Below are 23201 nucleotides of genomic sequence, written 5' to 3'. Positions count from 1 at the left end.
GCCACTCATGGTGCCAACTAAGAAATTCCATGAGGCAACAGGGAATCAAATCAAGTGCATATTTGATCTAAATCGAATTAATGTTTATTTGTAGCTTATTCTTTTTGGAAGATCACAGAGAAAGCAGTTAAGAATGACATCGTTGTTGTTTCAGCTTGTGCTGTCCCCATTGTTCTGCAGTGCACATCGCAGCCAGGGGAGTAGCCTAGGCAGCAGGCTATGCATTCTGCTGACCACAGTAGCCTCTCAGTTCAGTGTTATTACAGGAAGCGTCATGAAAGGACAATGATAAAAGCGTGTCGTGCTGCTGCCTGTGAACAATGGCACATCACTTCAAGTCCGCTGAAACGTTTGCATGTTGTACATGGCCTGTCCATCATTTGAATATGACAGCGACATTACCACTGGTTGTTGACCTCGGATTGTGGAAAGACAAATCATTTGTAAATGATGCCATACTTCTTGACAAAGTTCAAGGACCATTAAATAAAACTGACAGTTGAAAGTTCCTTATCAGACATCACAAACAAACTTGGTAGGATAGTCTACAGGTAGGTAGGACTGTTAGCCATTTTATAGGATCTGAGGACATCAGATGATAAATGCATTAAACTTACCTGACCCATCAAATGTGATGAATGCACAAATTGTCACAAATGATATGCTTACTTGTCCCGGACCTGATTTGACCCCTCTCTCTCTCTTCCGCTTTCTGACCTGCTGTCTCGACCTGTGAATTGTTGTCTATGAAAAGCCAACTGACATTTACTCCTGAGGTGCTGACCTGTTGCACTCTGTATAAACACCATGAATATTATTTGACCCTGCTGGTCATCTATGAACATCTTGAGGAACGATCTGGCCTAAATGGCCATGTACTCTAATCTCCACCCGCCACTGCCAGAAGAGGACTGGCCACCCCTCAGCCTAGCTCCTGTCTGGGTTTCTCTCTAGGTTCCTGCCTTTCTAGGGAGTTTTTCCCAGCCACTGTGCTTCTACATCTTCATTGCTTACTCTTAGGGCTTTTAGGGTTTCTGTATAAGCACTTTGTGACAACTATTGACGTGAAAAGGGCTTTATAAAATACATTGAGAATGGTTGACCAAGCAGGCAATGAGAGAACTGAGTAGGGTGATAAGGGTTTTATTTTCTACTGAGTAAGAGAAATAAAAAAAACAGTGCATAAAGAGGGTACTTAAAGGTCTATAAATGAATTAAAGTAAAACTGTTCGAACACCTCAAATCAAAGTTTGTCACGTGCGCCGAATACAACAGGTGTAGAACTTAGTGAAATGCTTACTTACAGGCTCTAACCAATAGTGAAAAAAAGGTATTAGGTGAACAATAAGTAAAGAAGTAAAAAGACAGTGAAAAACAGTAGCGAGGCTATAAAAGTAGCGAGGCTACTTACATACATCGGTTAGTCAGGCTGATTGAGGTAGTATGTAGATATGGTTAAAGTGACTATGCATATAAGATGAACAGAGGGTAGCAGTAGCGTAAAGAGGGGTTGGCGGGTGGTGGGTGGCGGGACACAATGCAGATAGCCCGGTTAGCCAATGTGTGGGAGCACTGGTTGGTCGGGCCAATTGAGGTAGTCTGTACATAATGAATGTGTAGTTAAAGTGACTATGTATATATGATAAACAGAGTAGCAGCTGCATAAGAGGGGTTGGGGGGGGGCACACAATGCAAATGGTACGGGTAGCCATTTGATTACCTGTTCAGGAGTCTTATGGCTTGGGGGTAAAAACTGTTGAGAAGCCTTTGTCCTAGACTTGGCACTTCGGTACTGCTTGCTGTGTGGTAGTAGAGAGAACAGTTTGACTGGGGTGGCTGGGGTCTTTGACAATTTTTATGGCCTTCCTCTGACACCGCCTGGTGTAGGTTTAAAACAAACTAGAATGGTCCAAAGAGGGCACGACAAAGCCCATTCCCTCTCAGGAAACTAAAGATGGCAGGCAGCAGGTCCTGGATGGCAGGCAGCGTAGCCCCAGTGATGTACTGGGCTGTGCGCAATACCCTCTGTAGTGCCTTGCGGTCGGAGGCCGAGCAATTGCCGTACCACGCAGTGATGCAACCAGTCAGGATGCTTTCGATGTTGCAGCTGCAACAACCTTTTGAGGATCCCAGGACCCATGCCAAATCTTTAGTTTCCTGAGAGGGAATAGGCTTTGTCGTGCCCTCTTTGGACCATTCTAGTTTGTTGGTGATGTGGACACCAAGGAACTTGAAGCTCTCAACCTGCTCCACTACAGCCCTGTTGATGAGAATGGGTGTGTGCTCGGTCCTCCTTTTCCTGTAGTCCACAATCATCTCCTTAGTCTTGGTTATGTTGAGGGATAGGTTGTTATTCTGGCACCACCCAGCCAGGTCTCTGACCTCCTCCCTATAGGCTGTCTCGTCGTCGGCCTACCACTGTTGTGTCGTCTGCAAACTTAATGATGGTGTTGGAGTCGTCCCTGGCCATGCAGTTGTGGGTGAACAGGGAGTACAGGAGGGGACTGAGCACGCACCCCTGGGGGGCTCCAGTGTTGAGGATCAACGCAGCAGATGTGTTGCTACCTACCCTCACCACCTGGGGGCGGCCCGTCAGGAAGTCCAGGATCCAGTTGCAGAGGGAGGTGTTTAGTCCCAGGATCCTTAGCTTAGTGATGAGCTTTGAAGGTACTATGGTGTTGAACGCTGAGCTGTAGTCAATGAATAGCATTCTCACATAATTGTTCCTTTTGTCCAGGTGGGAAAGGGCAGTGTGGAGTGCAATAGAGATTGCATCATCTGTGGATCTGTTTGGGTGGTATACAAATTGGAGTGGGTCTAGTGTTTCTGGGATAATGGTGTTGATGTGAGCCATGACCAGCCTTTAAAAGCACTTCATGGCTACGGACGTGAGTGCTACGGGTCTGTAGTCATTTAGGCAGGTTGCCTTGTTGGTATTACAGTTGGCATTACAGACTCAATCAGGGACATGTTGAAAATATCAGTGAAGACACCTGCCAGTTGGTCAGCACATGCCCGGCGCACACGTCCTGGTAATCCGTCTGGCCCCGCAGCCTGTATGTTGACCTGTTTAACTTCTTATGGCTGCAATCCCGTTAACGGGATCGATATGACAACAGCCAGTGAAAGTGCAGGGCGCCAAATTCAAACAGAAATCTCATAATTAAAATTCCTCAAACATACATGTATTTTATACCATTTTTAAGGTAATCTTGTTGTTAATCCCACCAAAGTGTCCGATTTCAAATAGGCTTTTCAGCGAAAGCACCACAAACGATTGTTAGGTCACCACCAACTCACAGAAAAATTCAGCCATTTTTCCAGCCAAAGAGAGTCGTCACAAAAAGCACAAAGAGAAAATGAATCACTAACCTTTGATGATCTTCATCAGATGACACTCAGGACTTCTTGTTACACAATACATGTCTTGTTCGATTAAGTTCATATTTATATCTAAAAACCTACGTTTACATTGGCGCCATGTTCAGAAATGCCTCCAAAATATCAGGAGAAATTGCAGAGAGCCACGTCATAACAGAAATACTCATCATAAACTTTGATGAAAGATGCATGTTTTACATAGAATTAAAGATACACTTCTTCTTAATGCAACCGCTGTCAGATTTCAAAAAGCTTTACGGCAAAACACAATATTCAATAATCTGAAAACAGCGTTCAGCCACAAAAGCAGCCATACAGTTACTCGCCAAATTGTGCAGTCAACAAAACTCATAAAAAGCATTATAAATCTTCACTTACCTTTGCTGATCTTCGTCGAAATGCACCCCCAGGACTCCCACTTCCATAAGAAGTGTTTATTTTTTTTCGGTAATGTCCATCATTTATGTCCAAATAGCTATTTTTGTAGCGTGTTTGGTAAACGAATCCAACGTCAGGAAAGTGCGTTCACTAAAACCTGACAAATGTTCAAAAGTTCCGTAACAGTCAGTAGAAACATGTCAAACGATGTATTGATTCATCTTTAGAATGTTTTTAACATAAATCTTGAATAACGTTCCAACCGGAGAATTACATTGACTTCAGATGAGCGAAGGAACAGAGCTCCCTCGCATGGTCAAAATGGTCAGATCATGGCAGACCTGACTAATTCCCCTCTCATTCGGCCCCCTTCACAGTAGAGGCATCAGACAAGGTTCTACAGACTGTTGACATCTAGTGGAAGCCGTAGGAAGTGCAAACAGATCCATATCCTACTGTGTTTTCAATAGGCGATGAGTTAAATCGACCAACCTCAGATTTCTCACTTCCTGGTTGGATTTTTTCTCAGGTTTTTGCCTGCCATATTAGTTCTGTTATACTCACAGACATAATTCAAACAGTTTTAGAAACTTCAGTGTTTTCTATCCAATACTAATAACAATATGCATATATTAACACCTATGACTGAGGAGCAGGCCGTTTACTCTGGGCACCTTTCATCCAAGCTACTCAATACTGCCCCTGCAGCCATAAGAAGTTAAGTGTTACTCACGTCGGCTATTGAGAGCGTGATCACACAGTCATCCGGAAAGCTGATGCTCTCATGCATGCCTCAGTGTTGCTTTTCTCGAAGCGAGCATAGAAGTGATTTAGCTCGTCTAGTAGGCTCGTGTCACTGGGCAGCTCACGGCTGTGCTTCCCTTTATAGTCTGTAATAGTTTGCAAGCCCTGCCACATAAGATGAGCGTCGGAGCCGGTGTAGTATGATTCAATCTTAGCCCTGTATTGATGCTTTGCCTGTTTGATGGTTCATCACAGGGCATTTCTTGTAAGCTTCCGGGTTAGAGTCTCGCACCTTGAATGCGTCAGCTCTACCCTTTATCTGTGGGAATGTTGCCTGTAATCCATGGTTTCTGGTTGGGGTATGTACGTACAGTCACTGTGGGGACGACGTCCTCGATGCACTTATTGATAAAGCCAGTGACTGATGTGGTGTACTCCTCAATTCCATCGGAAGAATCCCGGAACATGTTCCAGTCTGTGATAGCAAAACAGTCCTGTAGTTTATCATCTGCTTCATCTGACCACTTTCTTATAGACCGAGTCACTGGTGGTTCCTGCTTTAATTTTTGCTTGTAAGCAGGAATCAGGAGGATAGAGTTGTGGTCGGATTTACCAAATGAAGGGCGAGGGAGAGCTTGTACATATCTCTGTGTGTGGAGTACAGGTGATCTAGAATGTTTTTCCCTCTAGTTGCACATTTAACATGTTGATTGAAATTTGGAAGAACTGATTTAAGTTTCCCTGCATTAAAGTCTCCGGCCACTATGAGCGCCGCCTCTTGGTGAGTTGTTTCCTGTTTGCTTATTTCCTTATACAGCTGACTGAGTGTGGTCTTAGTGCCAGCATCTGTCTGTGGTGGTAAATAAACAGCCGCGAAAAGTATAGCTGAAAACTCTCTAGGCAAGTAGTGTGGTCTGCAATTTATCACAATATACTCTACTACAGGCGAGCAAAATCTAGAGACTTCCTTAGATTTCGTGCACCAGCTGTTGTATACAAATATGCACAGACCCCCCCCCCCCCCCTCGTCTTACCGGAGTGTGCTGTTCTATCTTGCCGGTGCAGCGTATATCCCGCTAGCTGAATATCCATGTCGTCATTCAGCCACGATTCCGTGAAACATAGGATATTACAGTTTTTGATGTCCCGTTGGTAGGATATTTGTGATCGTACCTCGTCTAATTTTTTGTCCAATGACTGCACGTTGGTGAGTAATATTGACGGTAACGGCAGCTTTCCCACTTGCCTTCTGCGGATCCTCACGAGGCATCCCGCTCTGTGCCCTCTGTACCTGTGTTTCTTCCTCTTGCAAGTAACGGGGATGTTGGCCCTGTCGGGTGTTTGGAGAATGTCCTGTGCGTCTTGCTTGTTGAAGAAAGAAATCTTTGTCTAATCCGAGGTGAGTGATCGTTGTCCTGATATCCAGAAGCTCTTTTTTGCCGTAAGTTACGGTTGCAGAAACATTATGTACAAAATAAGTTACAAATAACACGGAAAGAAAAACACATAGTAGCACAATTGGTTGGGCGCCCGTAAAACTGCTGCCATTTCTTCCCCCGCCATTTTATCTCAAACATAGATAAATGTGTGAGGTCTGCGTGGCAGAACAGGCTCAACACACAGGGTTAACTCAAGCCATAATGTTAGAGCACAGAATATACAGGGAGGGCCAGTTCCAAATATCTGAGGCAGGTAGGCTACAAAGATGCAAATAAACGATCAAGGATCTGTTCTTAAATGTTTGAGCATAAATCAGATTTTAAGCATAATTATTATTATGATATGTTTTAAATATATGCATTTTGAATAGAAAATTCTAGCATAATGTTTTAAACTGGGGAACTCCATTTCCCCTATGCTGGACGGAGGTGGTATCACCTAACACGCCCCTCCATTTCAGGATAATTGGACTTGCCAATTGGCGGCATGCTCTCTAACAAGTGCACCTGGCCTCTGTGCTGCAGACAAGGCACCAGAAAAGAGCTGCAAAAACTCAAATGGTAAACTTAGAAATAATTGTTAGAATTAATATATGCAGCAATTCAAAAAAGGTGTGTCTTTGATATTTGAAATGGAAACCACATGTTGGGTCATTATTTGATTGGACACTAAATGTTTGGTGCAAGTTGATGTTAAAGTACAAGGGAAAGGGCTTTTTAGCTGTGAAGGTACATGTGGTCGTCGCATCACAAGATGGTGTTGTGTAACAGTCTTACACGATGTACTGCGTTTTGGTTCTGGGTTTCTCCAGATGATCTAAATCAGTTCAGCCCTTCATGATTTGCTTTTCTAGGATTCGACTCTTGCAGACGGGAATATGTTCAACGCCTCAATGCAGACATCCCCAGGCTCCATGGTCAACCAGTGTAAGTTTGAGGAGGACGAGGAGGGTGACTCTAAAGACATCTTCATTACTGTGGACAACCCAGAGAGTCATGTGACTGCCATTGAGACCTTCATCACCTACAGAGTTCTGACCAAGGTGAGGGGGGTGTGTAATGTACTGTATGTCCTCTAGAAATTGAATTGCATCGATTGTACAGTATATACTAGACTGTATTTGCCAATAGAATTGAGTTAATCTGGTCTTCACTGTGTTTCTCTCTCTCTCTCTCTCTCTGCCTGCCTCAGACCACACGGAGTGAGTTTGACAACTCGGAGTACGAAGTCCGCAGGCGCTACCAAGACTTCCTCTGGCTCAAAGGGAAACTGGAGGAGGCCCACTCAACTCTCATTGTTCATGTATGTAGTGTCTGACCTGTGAAGGAATTGAGAATTTGGTTAAACTCCATACTATCGATGCACTGTACATATTTCTGAGCTCCATTTTAATCTTCCTTCCTGTCCTCAGCCTCTGCCAGAGAAGTTTGTGGTGAAGGGGATGGTGGAGAGGTTCAATGGTGATTTCATCGCCACACGGAGGAAAGCTCTCCACAAGTTCCTTAATCGTATTGCTGATCACCCCATTCTGTCCTGCAGCGAAGACTTCAAAGTCTTCCTTAGTGCTCAGGCCTGGGTAAGCAAGCATATACCAACCGCATAGTTAAACGTGCACCAAACACATAATCCATAAAAGCTTTCAGAGCACACAAAAGACAGATGTTACGCAGTCCGACTACACACACACCTGCTACGTCAAGCTAGTCTAACGTGCACATGGTATAGTCACGATGCCCTACCACTAAACCTGATTAGCATACTAGTTTAATGCCTTGACTTTAACTCTGAATGAATGCCTCCCTTGTGTCCCAGTGTCTTTAGCATGTTTTCAGTTTACGGGATAGTTTATACATTTTGTTGTACCATTTAAAAAAACAAGCACCCAATTTGATAAAGACATACACGCACGCACATGAGTAAAATCATGGAGGATAACACACAATAAAGTCTGGGACTTACTCCCATTGTGGTCTTCTTGTAACAAGATGGCTAGGCAAGATCCAACACGGTTGAACACAGTGACAGCGAGATAATAAAACAAAAATATCGATCTCATTGCAGTTACATCATAGGGGTCATTCATATGGGCACAGAAGACATCAAACAGTTTTTTAAACTTTATTTTCGAAGCTGCCCAGAGAGGATGTTTTTATGGGCAGAGGGAACTCATTCCACTCTAAGGCTCCAGTATACAAGAAAGTAGCTTTCCAAGCACACCTGATCTGGTGCTGTGATTGTGTGTATCCCTAACACGGGGAAAGTAATCAGTTAGATGTTTGGGCGCTGTTCTTAAGACAATCAAGTTTAGCCAACGCATATTATACTCTAATGTCATAGGCCTTGGCCTCAATGAGAACAGGGATACCACCACTGGGTTGTAGTTTAGGTTGAAGGGTGTTTTTCCTCATCTCATCAGGCATTTGGTGTGCTGTTTGAGTTTGTGGAACATAACATTTAATCCAAGGTCAATGTGACATGGGAAGCCATTTCTGTAACTTGATGACAGTGGAATGTTCTAGTCTAGAGCACATGTTATTGTTACAATGAAAGGATAGGATACAGTATCTGTCTCTGACATACATCATTTGTCTATCAATATTATATATATCAATATTATGTACATCTCACTCCTTCCAATGTAAAGCATAAGTAAGATCAAGGAATATAATTAGCTGAAATCTGCCATACTACAGGATGGGACTTTGTCACTGATCATTGTTTTTTCTTAAGCCTTTATTTGACACTTGTTTGTGTTGGTGTGTGCATGCTTGTCTGTCCGTCTGTCCCTGTAGGAGCTGACAACCTATAAGAAGCAAGGACCGGGGTTCCTGAGCAGGATGGGGGAAACGGTGCGAGCGGTGGCTAACTCAGTCAGAGGGGTGAAGAACCGGCCAGAGGAGTTCACCGCCATCCAGGAGTACGTAGAGGATTTCAGCAACAAGATCAGCTCCCTGGACAAAGTCACCCAGAGGATCGTCAAAGAACAGAAAGGTAAGACCACATATAAACATACCAACTATAAACATACCAACTAACTAGTTTATACTATTATGGGTACGCACACTGAATTACATGTGAATGTAGTGTTTTCAATCAGACTTGTAAATCGCTCCATTTCAAACAGAGAATGATAGAGGACTCTTGATCTTTGTATCTGTCCCATTATGGTGTCTGTGACCGCACGGGCAGTGACATTGAGACAATCTCTATTTTGAAGTTGTACATTTTCTTCTACTTCTGAGTTGGTAAAAAACTGAAATGGTGCATACTGCCACCTGGAGTGTGTATGAACAGGTATAAAGCCAAGCGTGGCTATTTACAGCCACCTCCAGTTATGGAATATTTGCTCATTGTCATCCTTCATTAACCCATAGGAAGTTCCACCCAGTTGACTACTTCAAAATGGTGAAAGTCATCAATGCCACTGCCCATGCCAAAACAGAGTCCTCTATCTCTATGGTCTCAAAGGACCTGGAGGAGCTGAAGGGTAGGGCATTGTGGGTAGGGTAGTTGACAGTACATATCCCTGTTCATGTCTCAGAGTACCTTGAGGAGCTAAAGGAGTACGGGCCCACCTACACCCTGTGGTCGGGCTCGGAGGAGGAGCTAGCAGAGCAGTTGAAAGGTGTAGCCGGCTGCATAGAGAGGTGCTGTAAAGAGACAGAGGAACAGGTCGGCCATCTCTCAGACACCCTGGTGCCTGTTTTACACGAGTATGTCCTGTGTGCTGAGACACTCAAGGTAAGTCAGCTCCTCTGGCGTAAGAGACTAATTAATGGAAGTCGTTTAACCAGCTGTTAAGTGGCGGTTAGATGTCATTAAGAGGCCAAATGACAGCCAAGCACTGTGCAGTACTTGCTAAACCTGTAATGTTGATGAAATTCGAAGCCTTTCATGTTAACTTGCCCCCATCACCCACACATAATTACGTAGTCTACGTACATACACATACCTACTGTGTACATAATATCAAGCCTAATGCATATTTTTGTTGGATTTTCAGGAATAAGCCATGATCACCCCTAGATCATTTTATTTTATTTTTTTCTAGGCAGTATTGAGACGGAGGGATAACATTCAGGCTGAATTTGAGGCCAAGAATGAAACTCTGGCCACCAAGAAAGTTGACCGAGATGCAGTAAGTGCAATATTGACTTTTTATAAATGTAAGTAATTTAGCAGACGCTCTTATCCAGAGCAACTTTGTTAGTTATCTTAAGATGTATACACTAAGTGGGACAACCACATCTCAGTCATAGTAAGTCTGTTTTTCCTCACAGTAGCTATTAGCAAAATCAGTGCTGGGGGGATTCGAGTGTTAGTTTAGGAAAGGTATGTTTTTATTCTATAATATCTTATACGTACCTTCTATAAGCCATCAGACGGCCTACCTGATGCTTCAGTGCAATTTCCCAGAGATTAGGAGCAATAAAGCTGTGCTGCGTGAACTGCCTCCTCGTCACCTCTCATTTTAAATCAAGCTGTCTTAAGCCAGAGGAGGAGCTTTGGCGATATTGGAAAAGGCCTCCTCTGAGGATTATCTAAATATCTCCAGATAGTTCAGGATGTCCCTCTTGAGCTCCTGGCACACTTCAGGAAACTGGGTGGTAAATATTGTCTAATAAAGCCTTGATAATCGTTGCGTAATGAAAACTCCCACATCTATCGACGTCTTACATCGAAATGCCACTGACTGGTGGTAAGATCTGAGATGGATGGAGAATAAAGAACAGAAAGGGGTAGAGTGGACAGAACTGTTAAGGATCATTGCTGTTCCAGTCCTGTGGGTGTCCCTGGTTCCCTCCTAGCTTAGCAGTGACCTTTTTACCCTGAGATTTTAATTAGAGAGCTGGCTAAGAAATCACCTATGGATTTCCAACAAAGCACTGTAATAGTGTGTGTGAAACAATGGGATCTAGAGTTCTAGAACAATGAAGGACTGAGGATAAGGTTTACAGTACTTTGTGAATGAGTCAGAATGTCAAACTTACTGTATGCTTTTGTTGCAGGTCCCAGTGTTTCACCTAATAAACACAATAACTGAGTTGGAGCTCTATCATGTAGTTTCACCTGAAAAGGCTATATGCAAAATAAGATTAGGCTACATTCATGTGACAGTCTGACGTAGTATGCCACCCATAGTATGTCATATAAACAACTAGGCATATACAACATATGTTGACAACTTGAACTTTTTCTGTCATTATGTATAAGATAGTCGAAATGAGACGGGGTCTATTAGTGCGGTCATCATCTTGTACTTTACTGTTCTTATGCCACTGCTTATTAGCAGATCTGGGATCAGCTTCCCCAATCCTAACCTTAAGATTTTAGCTGAGAAAATGACAAAACTGAAGCAAGATCAGCATCTAAGGGCAACTTCACCATGCGGACATGAGCATTCCTTCCTGTTCCTGTTGTTGTGGCTTTTGCTCTGTGACATCCTGACCTTCCTGTGATGTGACTGGAGGAGTCTAGTGATCTAGGTTTTGTGTGGGGGAGCCTGCTGGGTAAAAACCCTGAAGAAGCCAGACATCAGAGGCAGGAGAGACTTGATGGGGAGATTGAAGAGGTACAGCATGCAACATGCAACTGTACTACACATTATGGGCTCACCAGCTTCTGCTTAACTTGGCTTTGTGTGGAGCTTTCCCTTTGCTGAATGGATATGGTTGAGATGTTAGCTATTTCAAAATGAGCAAAAATATGACACTAGAAAGTCAAATAAGCTAATTATTAACACAATTTAATTATTAACACAACTTAAAATGCTACCAACTATCGACTTGTCCATTCAAGCAAGCAGTGGTTGAGCAAGTCTCCCCTTTTTCTAACAGCTTGTTTGTGCTGTACATAGTTCCCTGGACAGTAGTTCTAGGTTATCCTGAACCTAACCACTAACACTTTGGCTGGGTTCGTTGGATGCTGTTTCTGGCCTAACTCATAGATAGTGCATTTAACACGGACTGGCTGTGGTTTGAAGCAGGATGCCATATTTCCATTTCCCAGCACAACAGGTCTGGAGAGAGGATGTATAGTGCTCTTCTCAAAGCCTTGCCACGGTGCATGTAACGGGGAAACGGCTGGACATAGATTACAATTTTATTTGAACCAATAGATGGCAGTGATGCTTCAGTCAAGAAACAAAACACAGAAAAAAAATGAAACGTCTTCAATTGTTCACTTTCCACCCAACTTATAATGATTTGAGAAGGGTAATCTGTTGGGTTGTAATTATGGAAAAGGTTAACATAAGTGTGTGTGTGCGTGCGACCCTGTGTGCGTGCGACCCTGTGTGCGTGCGACCCTGTGTGCGTGCGACCCTGTGTGCGTGCGACCCTGTGTGCGTGCGACCCTGTGTGCGTGCGACCCTGTGTGCGTGCGACCCTGTGTGCGTGCGACCCTGTGTGCGCGCGTGCGACCCTGTGTGCGCGCGTGCGACCCTGTGTGCGCGCGTGCGACCCTGTGTGCGCGCGTGCGACCCTGTGTGCGCGCGTGCGACCCTGTGTGCGCGCGTGCGACCCTGTGTGCGCGCGTGCGACCCTGTGTGCGCGCGTGCGACCCTGTGTGCGCGCGTGCGACCCTGTGTGCGCGCGTGCGACCCTGTGTGTGCGCGTGCGTGCATGGCCCTGTGTGTGACCCTGTGTGTGTGACCGTGTGTGCGTGTGACCCTGTTCCTAATGATGTGTCCACATTGCCACCTGGGAGATAAATGCTGGTCCAGACAGACTGAGACCGGGGTTAAAGGCTTAGCTGCTATCTCCCCAACCTCCCTCGTTACACCTGACAAGCTCTCCTAATCAACACACACACCCCGTAAAGTCTCGCATCGATCCCCTCTTAACAGGACCAGAGCAGGAGTGCCAACGCCGCACAACCCTTATCAGCTCCACCTGTCAATATCCACCTAGTCTCAAATGGAGCCATGCATATCTGAGCACTGCTAATTTGACAGCGAGGTCTCCCTCAGGACCCTGTGTCTTCTCCCTGTTTAGCTGATTAATTATTCAATCATTTCCTCTGTGTTTTCTGATAGACAGTTGTGTGTTTCAGGGCTACGGACTGAGACTGTTGTACTCTAGAGGAAGTGCTTGTTTAGAGGAGAGACTGAGGCATTGGGCTGGTTAGGTAGGACCATGAGAGAACTGATGAATCAATAACACTGCAGTAAACAGGACCATTGAGAGAGATGGCTCTCCAGAGGGGTGTATGTGTCACAAAGTAGCAGGAGCAGCAAAGTTGGCCAGCTAACTTTGATAAACATTTACTTGATCACAAAGCATTATTAGCTAACGTGGATAAACATTGATGTATAGTCTACCTTTTTGATTTGTTTTAAATGTCAACTGTCCAAACTGGATTAGTACGTTAGCCAGCTAACTTTGATAAACATTCACAAGTTTTGATCATTAGGCTAGATCACACGTGTGCACACATAACCATCGGATGTGCCAAATAATACACCACTAGCTTAAAGGTTTTCGTTTTTATGTCAATGAAATGACAAGACCTGTATTATCATTGGAAAGCCTGATTTGGGATCCAAGGAGGAAATAATCTCAATTAGCCTTGCCTATGAATCCGATTAAAACACTATGTTACATTTACTACTACTGCCTCTGCGTGGTGAGACTATTCACTGCTTCCATCAGACCAGAAGCTATTCATCAGCAGTTTTCAGGGGCACGGTGGCTGTGTCCGAATACCCATACTAGCGTACTACATACTTAAATTGCATACTACACTGAAAAATATAAACGCAACATGGAACGATTTCAAAGATTTTACTGAGTTACAGTTCATGTAAGGAAATCAGTTAATTGAAATAAATTCATTGGGCCCTAATCTATGGATTTCACATGATTGGGAATACAGATATGCATCCCTTGGTCACATATACCTTAAAGAAAGGTAGGGGTGTGGATCAGAAAACCAGTCAGTATCTGGTGTGATCACCATTTGCCTCATGCAGCGCAACACAACTCCTTCAGCATAGAGTTGATCAGGTGGTGTTTTTTTTCTCCTGTGGAATGTTGTCCCACTCCTCTTCAGTGGCTGTGCGAAGTTGCTGGATATTGATCCAGAGCATCCCAAACGTGCACCTGTGTAATGATCATGCTGTTTATTCAGCTCCTTGATATGCCACACCTATCAGGTGGATGGATTATCTGGCAAAGGAGAAATGCTCATTAACAGGGTTGTAAACAAATTTGTGCACAACATTTGAGGAAAAATAACCTTTTTGTTATTTTAAACTATACTGTTCAAAAATATAAACACAATATTTAAAGTGATGGTTTCATGAGCTGAAATAAAAAATATCATACATTTTCCATACGCACAAAAAGCTTATTTCTCATTTGTTGCACAAATTTGTAGTGAGCATTTCTCCTTTGCCAAGATAATCCATCCACTTGACAGGTGTGGCATATCAAGAAGTGGGATCGTCTCAATGGGGGTGTTGAGTACTTCTGTTGGTAATAAAGCCATTTTGTGGGGGGAAACTTATTCCGATTGGCTGGGCCTGGCTTCCCCGAGGGTGGGCCTATGCCCTCCAAGGCCCACCTATGAATGGGCAGGGGTGCAGCCATGTGAAATCCAAAGTTTAGGGCCTAATGAATTTATTTCAATTGACTGATGTCCTTATATGAACTGTTACTCAGTAAAAATCTTTGACATTATTGCGTTTTAATTTTGTTCAGTATATTTTGGATGCAAGTATGGGTATTCTGACATGGCCACTGTCTTTAAATATAACTGTCCCTGTCACGTGAGGTCTTTGGGTGAAGGTCTTCTTGCTTCAAGTGTATGTCCAGGTTGTTGATGTGAAGATGTGGTTGATGTGAAGGGATATTGCACTGTAATATGTCATGTTGGTAGGATGATGATAATGATTATGATTGTGTGTGTTAGTTGAAGGAGGAGATTGATAAACTGGAGGACCGTGTGGAATGGGCCAACAACGCTCTGAAGGGGGACTGGGGCCGATGGCAGAGGAGCATGAGAGGAGACCTCAAATCAGCCTTCTTCTCCACCGCAGAGAAGAACGTAGACTACTACGAGAAGGTGAGATACAAGATACTCTGACTGGTTAGTGGGATGGATAGATGGAGGGAGGGAAAGTTGGATTGAGCCACTTGATATGGGAGAGAGTTGGATAGATGAATCGAATAAGAAAGAGAAGCAGGGTTGGGGGTGTGACTGGTATAAGCAGAGTGGGAGTTGGGGGCGATGGAAGAGAATAAGAAAAAGGTAAATTAGAGAAATGGAGAAGCACTTGGAGAAAATGTGAGAGACTAAAACAATTGTGTGTCAGGGAGAGAGAACTCCCCTGACTGATTCATTTTGGGGAAATGAGAGACAAATCTACACAACTAAAGTTGTTAGTGGTAATTTACAATGTATCTTTTATAGATATTTTTGGGATGGATTTTAACTGTAAATCATTCAATGCAGTTTCAGCAGAAATATGGTTCTCTGTGCTGTGTATTTCTAGTCACTGTCTGGACAACTGCCAGTAGAGGGAAGTAGTACTTCATTTTTATTCACACTCACAAATTACTGTCTGTTTATAGAGGTTGTCAATGCAGATAATTCCAGAATAAATTGATGCTTCATCTTATGGATATCGTAAATAGTATGTGGACATCAGTTGCGGTCGGTGACGTTTAAAATGAGGGAGGACGATCATTTTATTTAATGAGCATGGCCTTATTTCTATTAGCATATTGGATGACTGATATTCATATTTCATTCACCCAGCTCTGTAACATTGATAGGTTTAGGCTACTACGTGATACTCAAATTTTCCTTATACCCATCATGAGGCTGCTACAACCTAGCCTATGAATGAAAGTTTACGATGTAGGTGCACAGGTCGAGAGAAATTTGAGTAATCAAGGTGACACATTCAATACCACCTTGCACAATCTTGCCTGCATCTGGCTGATCTAAGGTGTAATCATTAGTCCTACAGTTGTAAACGAGGACAAATTCAGTTATGTTTATCCCCATTTGCTTCCTTTAAAAAAAATGTTTTTAAACAGAATCGGCGGAATGAATACACCCCTGATCACACACAAAAAAAACAGGTCACTTTCATAGCAGCCACATGCAAACAGCATGATCCCTTTGTTCGTTGGATAATTCCTTCTCACATCTATGTGCTCTCCTCTCACCGGTTCCCTTCGGTTGTGGACTTCAGTGCACATTACAACCGCTGTCTGTGACGAGGCGAAAAAACCTTTCCAAACATATCATCACCGCTAACCACTACACACAGCCTACATCGTTGTCACCATATTAGCTAACGCGTTAGTAAACCCGCTACAATCATGCAGTACAGTTGACAAGCAGTTTAACAGTTACGCAATGGCGGGCCCCGGTGGCAATACATTTATTAAACCAGAAGCTTACCTTGGCATGAAAGAGCTCTAGTGTTGGATAGCCATTACCAGCTGGCTAACATAACATCCCTCTCTGTTTGAGCCAGGTGTTTGAGTAGGCTAAACTAGCTAGCTGCATTGGCTAGCTAAGTGAACAAAAAATATATAATAATATAGCTAGCTCTCTTTCTCTTGCATCTCCTTAATTTTTCAGTAATGAATTTAAACTATTGTCTTTCTCTTTGAGTCAACTACTCACCACATGTTATACACTGCAGTGCTAACTAGCTGTAGCTTATGCTTTCAGTACTAGATTAATTTACTGATCCTTTGATTGGGTGGACAACATGTCAGTTCATGCTGCATGAGCTCTGATAGGTTGGAGGACATCCTCCGGAAGTTGTCATAATTACTGTGTAAGTCTATGGAAACGGGTGAGAACCACGAGCCCACTAGGTTTTGTATTGAAGTCGATGTACTCGGAGGAGGACGGAAATTAGCTGTCATCCAGCTACACCATGGTGCTACCCTACAGAGTGCTGTTGTCATTGCAACAGTGTGGTTTAATCAATTGTTTGTTGATGTGAATATATTTAGTGTAGTTTTATCTGAAAAGTATCACTTTTTTAATTTTTCACTATAAAATATGTTTTATGAAATTCACTGGGGAGGATGGTCCTCCTCTGAGGAGCCTCCACTGATGGACATTGGTTAGTCGGCAACCCAAGATTTGAACTATCTAAAACAAAGCTAAATGTCAATGATGGTAAGGTTTAGGAATGTTTGTTTATTTGATCTAGCTAAAAGCTGAATTGCCGTATACAGACAATAATAAATATTTATTTAGAGGAAAATCAAGAGTGATGGATGAAGAGTTGATTGAAGCAGTTCGGGATGGAGTGGAGGGAGGGACGTCAATATTATCAGTGGAGGGAGCGTCACGGTAGCAGGCAGGGGATTCAGATGATCAGTCAGACACGGACAAGTACAGGAGCCTCAGCTATGAATCTTGCAGTCACCGACGTAATGCCTTTCCATGTATAGCCACTTGGCTCAGTTGATATGTAGCTTATCCTCCAATACCTCCGATGGGTATTCAGTACGGAGTCCTCTCATCTCCTCAACCTCGAGCCGTTTTCATGGCAATGTCCCAAACAGTCCCATTCACAGCTAAAACAAACTGGTTTCGCTATCAAGATGATCGGATTGTAATCTAAATATGGTGTTAAACAGTGGATGAGGGGGGGGGGGGGGGGGCGGAAGTACAATCCTAAAAAAAAACCTCAATGTTCAACATTTACACGAATGATCAACTTCTGGCTGTCGTTACGGCACCATTGTGATAAAAAAGAAGAGACGTGACAAGTAAAATGTGTAACTATCCTTTTGAACTATCGTTTTTTTCAAATTCCCATTTTAGATATGTATTTAATAAAGCAGACTGTACACAGGGTACATATACAACAGAATGGAAGCAAAAAAGAATGTTCTGTCATTTTGAAGGGTAATTTAAATATATCATTAGATTGTTACATGCATACAATAATGTAACATATCTAGTTAGACCACAGTTGGAGCCTATTCAACCACCACTCCACTCCTCTGGGCCTGATGACCAGTGGGCAAACTCCACATAGCCCTGGCCTCTTTAAAGAAATCAAATGGAAACAAATACAGCTTAAACCTCTCATGGATAACCAATGCAACTCCATAAGATAGGGGCTTACAGTAGCTATTAGAATTACTGTGTGAACACTTTCTCACAGACAGTTATTTTGACTAAATTGACTAACTATCTCTTGAATGGGTCTGATGCTGCTATCATGTTATTTTGTTTCCCTTCAATCCAGTTTGCAGTTCTAAATGGTGTGTTGTCAACACACACACCCAGGTTCCCTTGTTTTAATGATACAAATCCAGACATTCTTCTAAATTCCATCATGGATGAATATCCGTCTTCTCCGCTGTTTATGATTACAAAGTTAGCACCCATTGCTATGCATTCCGCTTGACCAACCCCACCTGTGTTCTTCTTGGAGGAGACATAACAGCTGGTGCCAATCTTCCACCATCTGTCCAGACAGGGATTCTCGCAGAACCTAAGCCTGATCTGTAGCTGGTCTCTCTCCGTAGTCGTGGCATTTAGACTATTCCTGAACTGATCTTTCTCGGTGGTCATCATTTTAAAACTATTCTGTAGCTGGTCTTTGTCTTTTGTCAGGTTGTTGTAACTGGTCTGTAGCTGGTCTCTCTGTAGAGTAATGACCAATGATGCCATAGTAGACACTGGCCTGTGATCCCAACCAGCAGAAGAGCAGACAGCAGCCCGAAGCACACTGCAGCATCTCCAAAGGGTCTCTTCCACCACTGAAATTTTTCTGAATGTTGAGCAACAACTCATTTTCTTGGAATGGGCATGAAGGCTCTTACATTGTCATACATTTGGCCATAAATGTCTGTATTCTTTATTGCAGTAGGTTCATAGTCTTTTCAATGATTCCGTCTGACATCTTTACAAACTTGTGTTCAACTACAGAAACGTGGACTGTTACTTCAGCTCTACTGTAGGTCTACATGCATGTCATCTCCCTGCCATGCTTCTGTGACTTATTGGAAGTGACACTGTTTTATCTGTCAACCACAGGACTGTGGCTACCACGTGACTCCCATTGGCCTTAGCTTCTAATAAACATGTTTGTTTCCCATAGTGCACATTTATTTTAAACTATTATGATGAAACTGAGACTCAGCGATATGATGTTGCCACAAGCAGCGCCACAGACATTGAGATGAGCGCAATGCAAAACTTTTCTCTCACATAGTCGCACAAATGATCTGTGGGATAGCTACGGGACCAAAACAAGTGGTGAAGTTTAGCCTTGCGCTTCAGTGGCAGGGCTCCAGACTGCGAACATTTAGTTGCAATTTGCGGCCCTTTGACTTGGCTGTGCGAGTAAAAAAAAATGTATTGGTCTCATCTGTGCGAGATGCACGTTCATTCACCTCACTCAAAACGTTCTATTTATTAGGAGGCTAAAACCATGATTTGGTCAAACAGTAAAGTACAACTCTCAATTTTGAGCTCAATGGCAGCTAGAGCGAGCAAAATGCGCATTGGCCATTGCGAGTGCATAGGCCTCATTGGGTGGTAGGTTACAACATTTGTTTGGACATTACTGTTAGATTAATACATGGCTACTAGCAGTGGGTATTATATTTAAAGTTGGTGATCTAGCTAATGCGTTTTGAGTTTCCTCATACTCAGGTGTTGAATTAGCCCCAAATAAATTGGCAGGCAAATGAACCTTTTATTGAATATATACAGTATATATTTTGAATCCCAACATAAAGATGATGAAACAACTAATTTCTTCAATACCATCTCAGCATATTGGCTGATAAATCCCAAAAGAATAGTATATTTTTTTTATTTACACATCAGCAGAGCAGAGAAAAATACTCCTCACCACCCCTAGCGCTCTGAATTTGAGTGATTACATTTCTCCAGACCATCCATCAGCTTCTTACCGAAAAAGCGTCAGGGAGAACACTTTTTTGTTTTGTTTAAACTTCTGATTGCAGCTTTAAGCATTGAAGTTATATTTTAGCAGATAGAACAAAATGGGACCCAGTGAATTTGTACATGCGTCACATTGAAGTTTAGAAGCTAAGGTTGATGGGAGTTGCGTGGTGGCTAGAGTCCTAATCGATTGACACTTTCTCATTCACTGTGGTTGACACTGTTGGCATGTTTTGACACCCTCAGCCTTCAAACAGGAGTCACATTTTAACTTCCCCTTTCTAACATGCTGCCGATGGCCAATAAGGGGTATAACTCTTTGAAGAGTTATGTACAAGTGTGTGGTAATGTACAATACCAGTCAAAAGTTTGGACAACCTACTCATTTAAGTGTTTTTCTTTATTTTTTACATTGTAGAATAATAGTGAAGACATCAACACTATGAAATAACTCATGGAATCATGTAGTAATCAACAAGTGTTATCTCAAATATATTTTGATTTTTTTTTCAAAATATCTTTGCCTTGACAGCTGTGCACTCTTGAAGTAGGTGTCCAAACGTTTGACTGGTACTGTATGTCTGCTTTTTTTCTCAGGGGTTCTTCACACTGTGTGAAACCATCTGGCAACTTTGTTTAAAGGGGAACTTATGGAGATTTTTTGTTGTAAATGCTGGCATGACATGCTTTAGATGGATACGGACACTTTTTAGGTGAAATGGTTTGGTATCGAAAGAAGTACCGCAGCAGCCCATGTTACAATGTTTGATGCTCATATTCATCATGTTAACTATGTAGCACTATGTAGCCTACAATTTAACCTTAAATACATTACAATTATGCACTCGTGTCTGACGCCAGCTATAAACGGAGAACTTGACTCCAAGTGAACAAGCCGACAACTCACCTTAGTGTATTAGAGATGACTTTCTTAGGTCGGTTCCTCTACAATCATCTTAAGGCCGTGGGGGTTTTATTTTGGGGTAAAATGGCTATACATAACAGGCAAAAAAAGCGAACATTTTGCTGCACGTTTTGTAACTTAACTGAGCTATCCATTTTAATAAACGTAAAGGAAGGTTTCGGGGAAGACCTTGTGTTTTAGTACGTCTGTGGTTACTTTCCAAAAAATAAAAATGAACCTCCCTGGGGGCTTCTGAAAAACACTCATCATGCTATTCGAGTCGCCCCAAGGCTGGGCTCAACAAACACAACCCGCTTAAGCATAGAGAGAGGGAGGTGGGAGAGAGGGCAGAGAGATTGAGAGAAAGTGAGCGAGGGACAGGTGGAGGACATAAGTGTGTTCTGTCTTAATCAGGTCTGTGAGGTCAGCCCAGAGTGTACAGTCAGACTATCTGTTCCAGGTAATTCTGATCGGTAGAGAACACATGTTCTAATACACCTCAATCCCATGAAAGAAAAAGTTATGGGGGAGGAGTGTACTGTATCATGTGATTCACAATGTAGCATCATTTATGAAGGACAATTCTACAAGTATTTTTGTTGTAAATGCGACAAAATCTGGGAAACGAATACAGCCATTACCTTGCTCTCTAACAAGGTGCGAATATTGAGGCGAAAAAGAATTGAAGAGACGACGGTCACACTTTATTTAGCTGGTCCGATTATAAATTCTCTACAGATGACATGTATTTAACGTCTACTGAACATTTACAAACCATCTACTTGGGACTATTCAAATAGTCTTACTGAGATGACGATTTGAAAGTAGTTTTTCTTGGCTGCACATCAGAAGTTTGCTGGTGTTGTATTTAGTTTTGTGTACTTGTAGGAATACAAGGCAGCATGCTAATTGATCTAGATCCTCTAGACTGAATATGAACATGGCTTCAAGTAACTCATCCTTTAATACCAGGGGTGCAACTTTGGTTTTAGAAGTGGGAGGATTATTATAAAAAATATCTAATTATCCAGTCGGATAAACACTCCAAACATCCTACCCGGCCGCTCGGAGATGTCCGCAAGGTCCGTTGCCTTGTTTTGTATCACATTCCAATTATAAAACTGGGGTGGACAAAAATGCAATTTCATAATGTGTAGGGTACACGTCCCCAGTGAAAGTTGCACCCCTGATTATTACCCTGCAAGAATGGAGTCTTGTCTAGGCAAGATCCATATCCGATAAGCCCATCGCTCATATGTTTTCTTGTATGGCCTGAAGGTAGCATCATTTGTTTAATGCAATATAGTGTGGGAAAAACCTCTTCCGTTGTGGGATACTTTGAGACCGAGTCCTCAGCTGCAATGGGTTTGTTGTGTAGCAGAAACAGAGGTAATTTGTCTTGATTGGTTCTTGCTGGCGAATTGGTGCACCAAGTAAAGACTCTCTGCATCCCAAATTGTCCTCTATTATACTTATAGTGCACTACTTTTGACGAGGATCAATAGGACTCTGATTAAAAGTAATGCCAGTCGGGACACGTCCTTTGTCAGGGATTGAAGTGGTGGGACTTGGGATATGCTGTTTCCAATTTATTCAGAGGCTGCATTCGTTGTAGCTGGGGATTTTAACAAGGGAAATGTAAGGAGAATTCTCCTGAAATTCCACCAACACATCTCTTGCCCAACTCATGGGCCATTGTTATTCTGCATTCTGAGACAGATACAACATGGACTGGTTGATTTAAAGTAGGGTAATGTGTTTAAAAAAACGAGTTGCAGTTTCTGAATGGTGGTGTCCATCTATTTGTTTTGCTGAATGTATGAATGACATGTTATTTCCGTGCCAGTTGGCAACCCATCCCTTATGGGATTAATTGACACATTAACAAACATTACAATAATTCTCTGTGATAATTTAGTAATAATTCTTCCGGTGTTCTGTGCATTGCACACCGCATAAATCAATGCATAATCGTAAATAAGGTTATCAAGCAATAATTATAACCCTAGAGCAGTAAAATTACATAGATAAATACAAAAACAAGTCTGACACAAAGAGATGGTTCAAGTGTGAGACAGGCCTACACACAATCTATAAACTGTACATGCTTTCCATTTGTATATTTTTATAATTTAATTATAGGTCTCCCATTTTCCTTTTATTCTAGGCTTTATCATAAAATTCCGCGAATGGAAATACACAATGGACAAACTATTTCAGTTTCTTCTCATGGCTCAGCCACATAATGCCAGGGTACATCTGTTGGGCTTTCTGGAATAAGAGCAAGTGTATATCGTGGTAGAAAAGGCAATAGAGGATAACATTTTATTTCCTTTTCTATTTCTTCGAGGTCACAATAGTTACATAGTCTTCACCATTATACCAACCTGTTTTGGAGTCAGGCCTAAACTCCCAACATCTGTCCCTGACCTCACTAATGCTCTTGTAG

General features: G+C 42.6%; 1 protein-coding gene across 3 annotated transcripts in view; it reads left to right on the top strand.

The window, feature by feature from the left end:
• The window catches only part of snx7 (sorting nexin 7), a 39258-nt gene that overhangs the window by 4292 nt on the left and 11765 nt on the right, over positions 1-23201 (top strand). The window contains exons 1-9 of one of the 3 annotated variants that reach the window (XM_055881409.1): positions 6423-6503; positions 6797-6985; positions 7135-7245; positions 7355-7519; positions 8736-8934; positions 9485-9684; positions 9995-10081; positions 11414-11515; positions 14857-15009. In XM_055881409.1, coding sequence (XP_055737384.1) covers positions 6501-6503; positions 6797-6985; positions 7135-7245; positions 7355-7519; positions 8736-8934; positions 9485-9684; positions 9995-10081; positions 11414-11515; positions 14857-15009 — 1209 coding nt within the window. In that variant the 5' untranslated portion in view covers positions 6423-6500. Of the gene's footprint in view, positions 1-6422; positions 6504-6796; positions 6986-7134; positions 7246-7354; positions 7520-8735; positions 8935-9484; positions 9685-9994; positions 10082-11413; positions 11516-14856; positions 15010-23201 lie in introns of those variants that run through there. The other 2 variants (XM_055881407.1, XM_055881408.1) reach the window with 2 other exon arrangements.

The sequence above is a fragment of the Salvelinus fontinalis genome, chromosome 25 (assembly GCF_029448725.1).
Source record: "Salvelinus fontinalis isolate EN_2023a chromosome 25, ASM2944872v1, whole genome shotgun sequence".
NCBI classification, from domain to species: domain Eukaryota; kingdom Metazoa; phylum Chordata; class Actinopteri; order Salmoniformes; family Salmonidae; genus Salvelinus; species Salvelinus fontinalis.
Note: the sequence above shows the minus strand (reverse complement) of the source record. Positions and strands in the feature narration are given on the sequence as shown.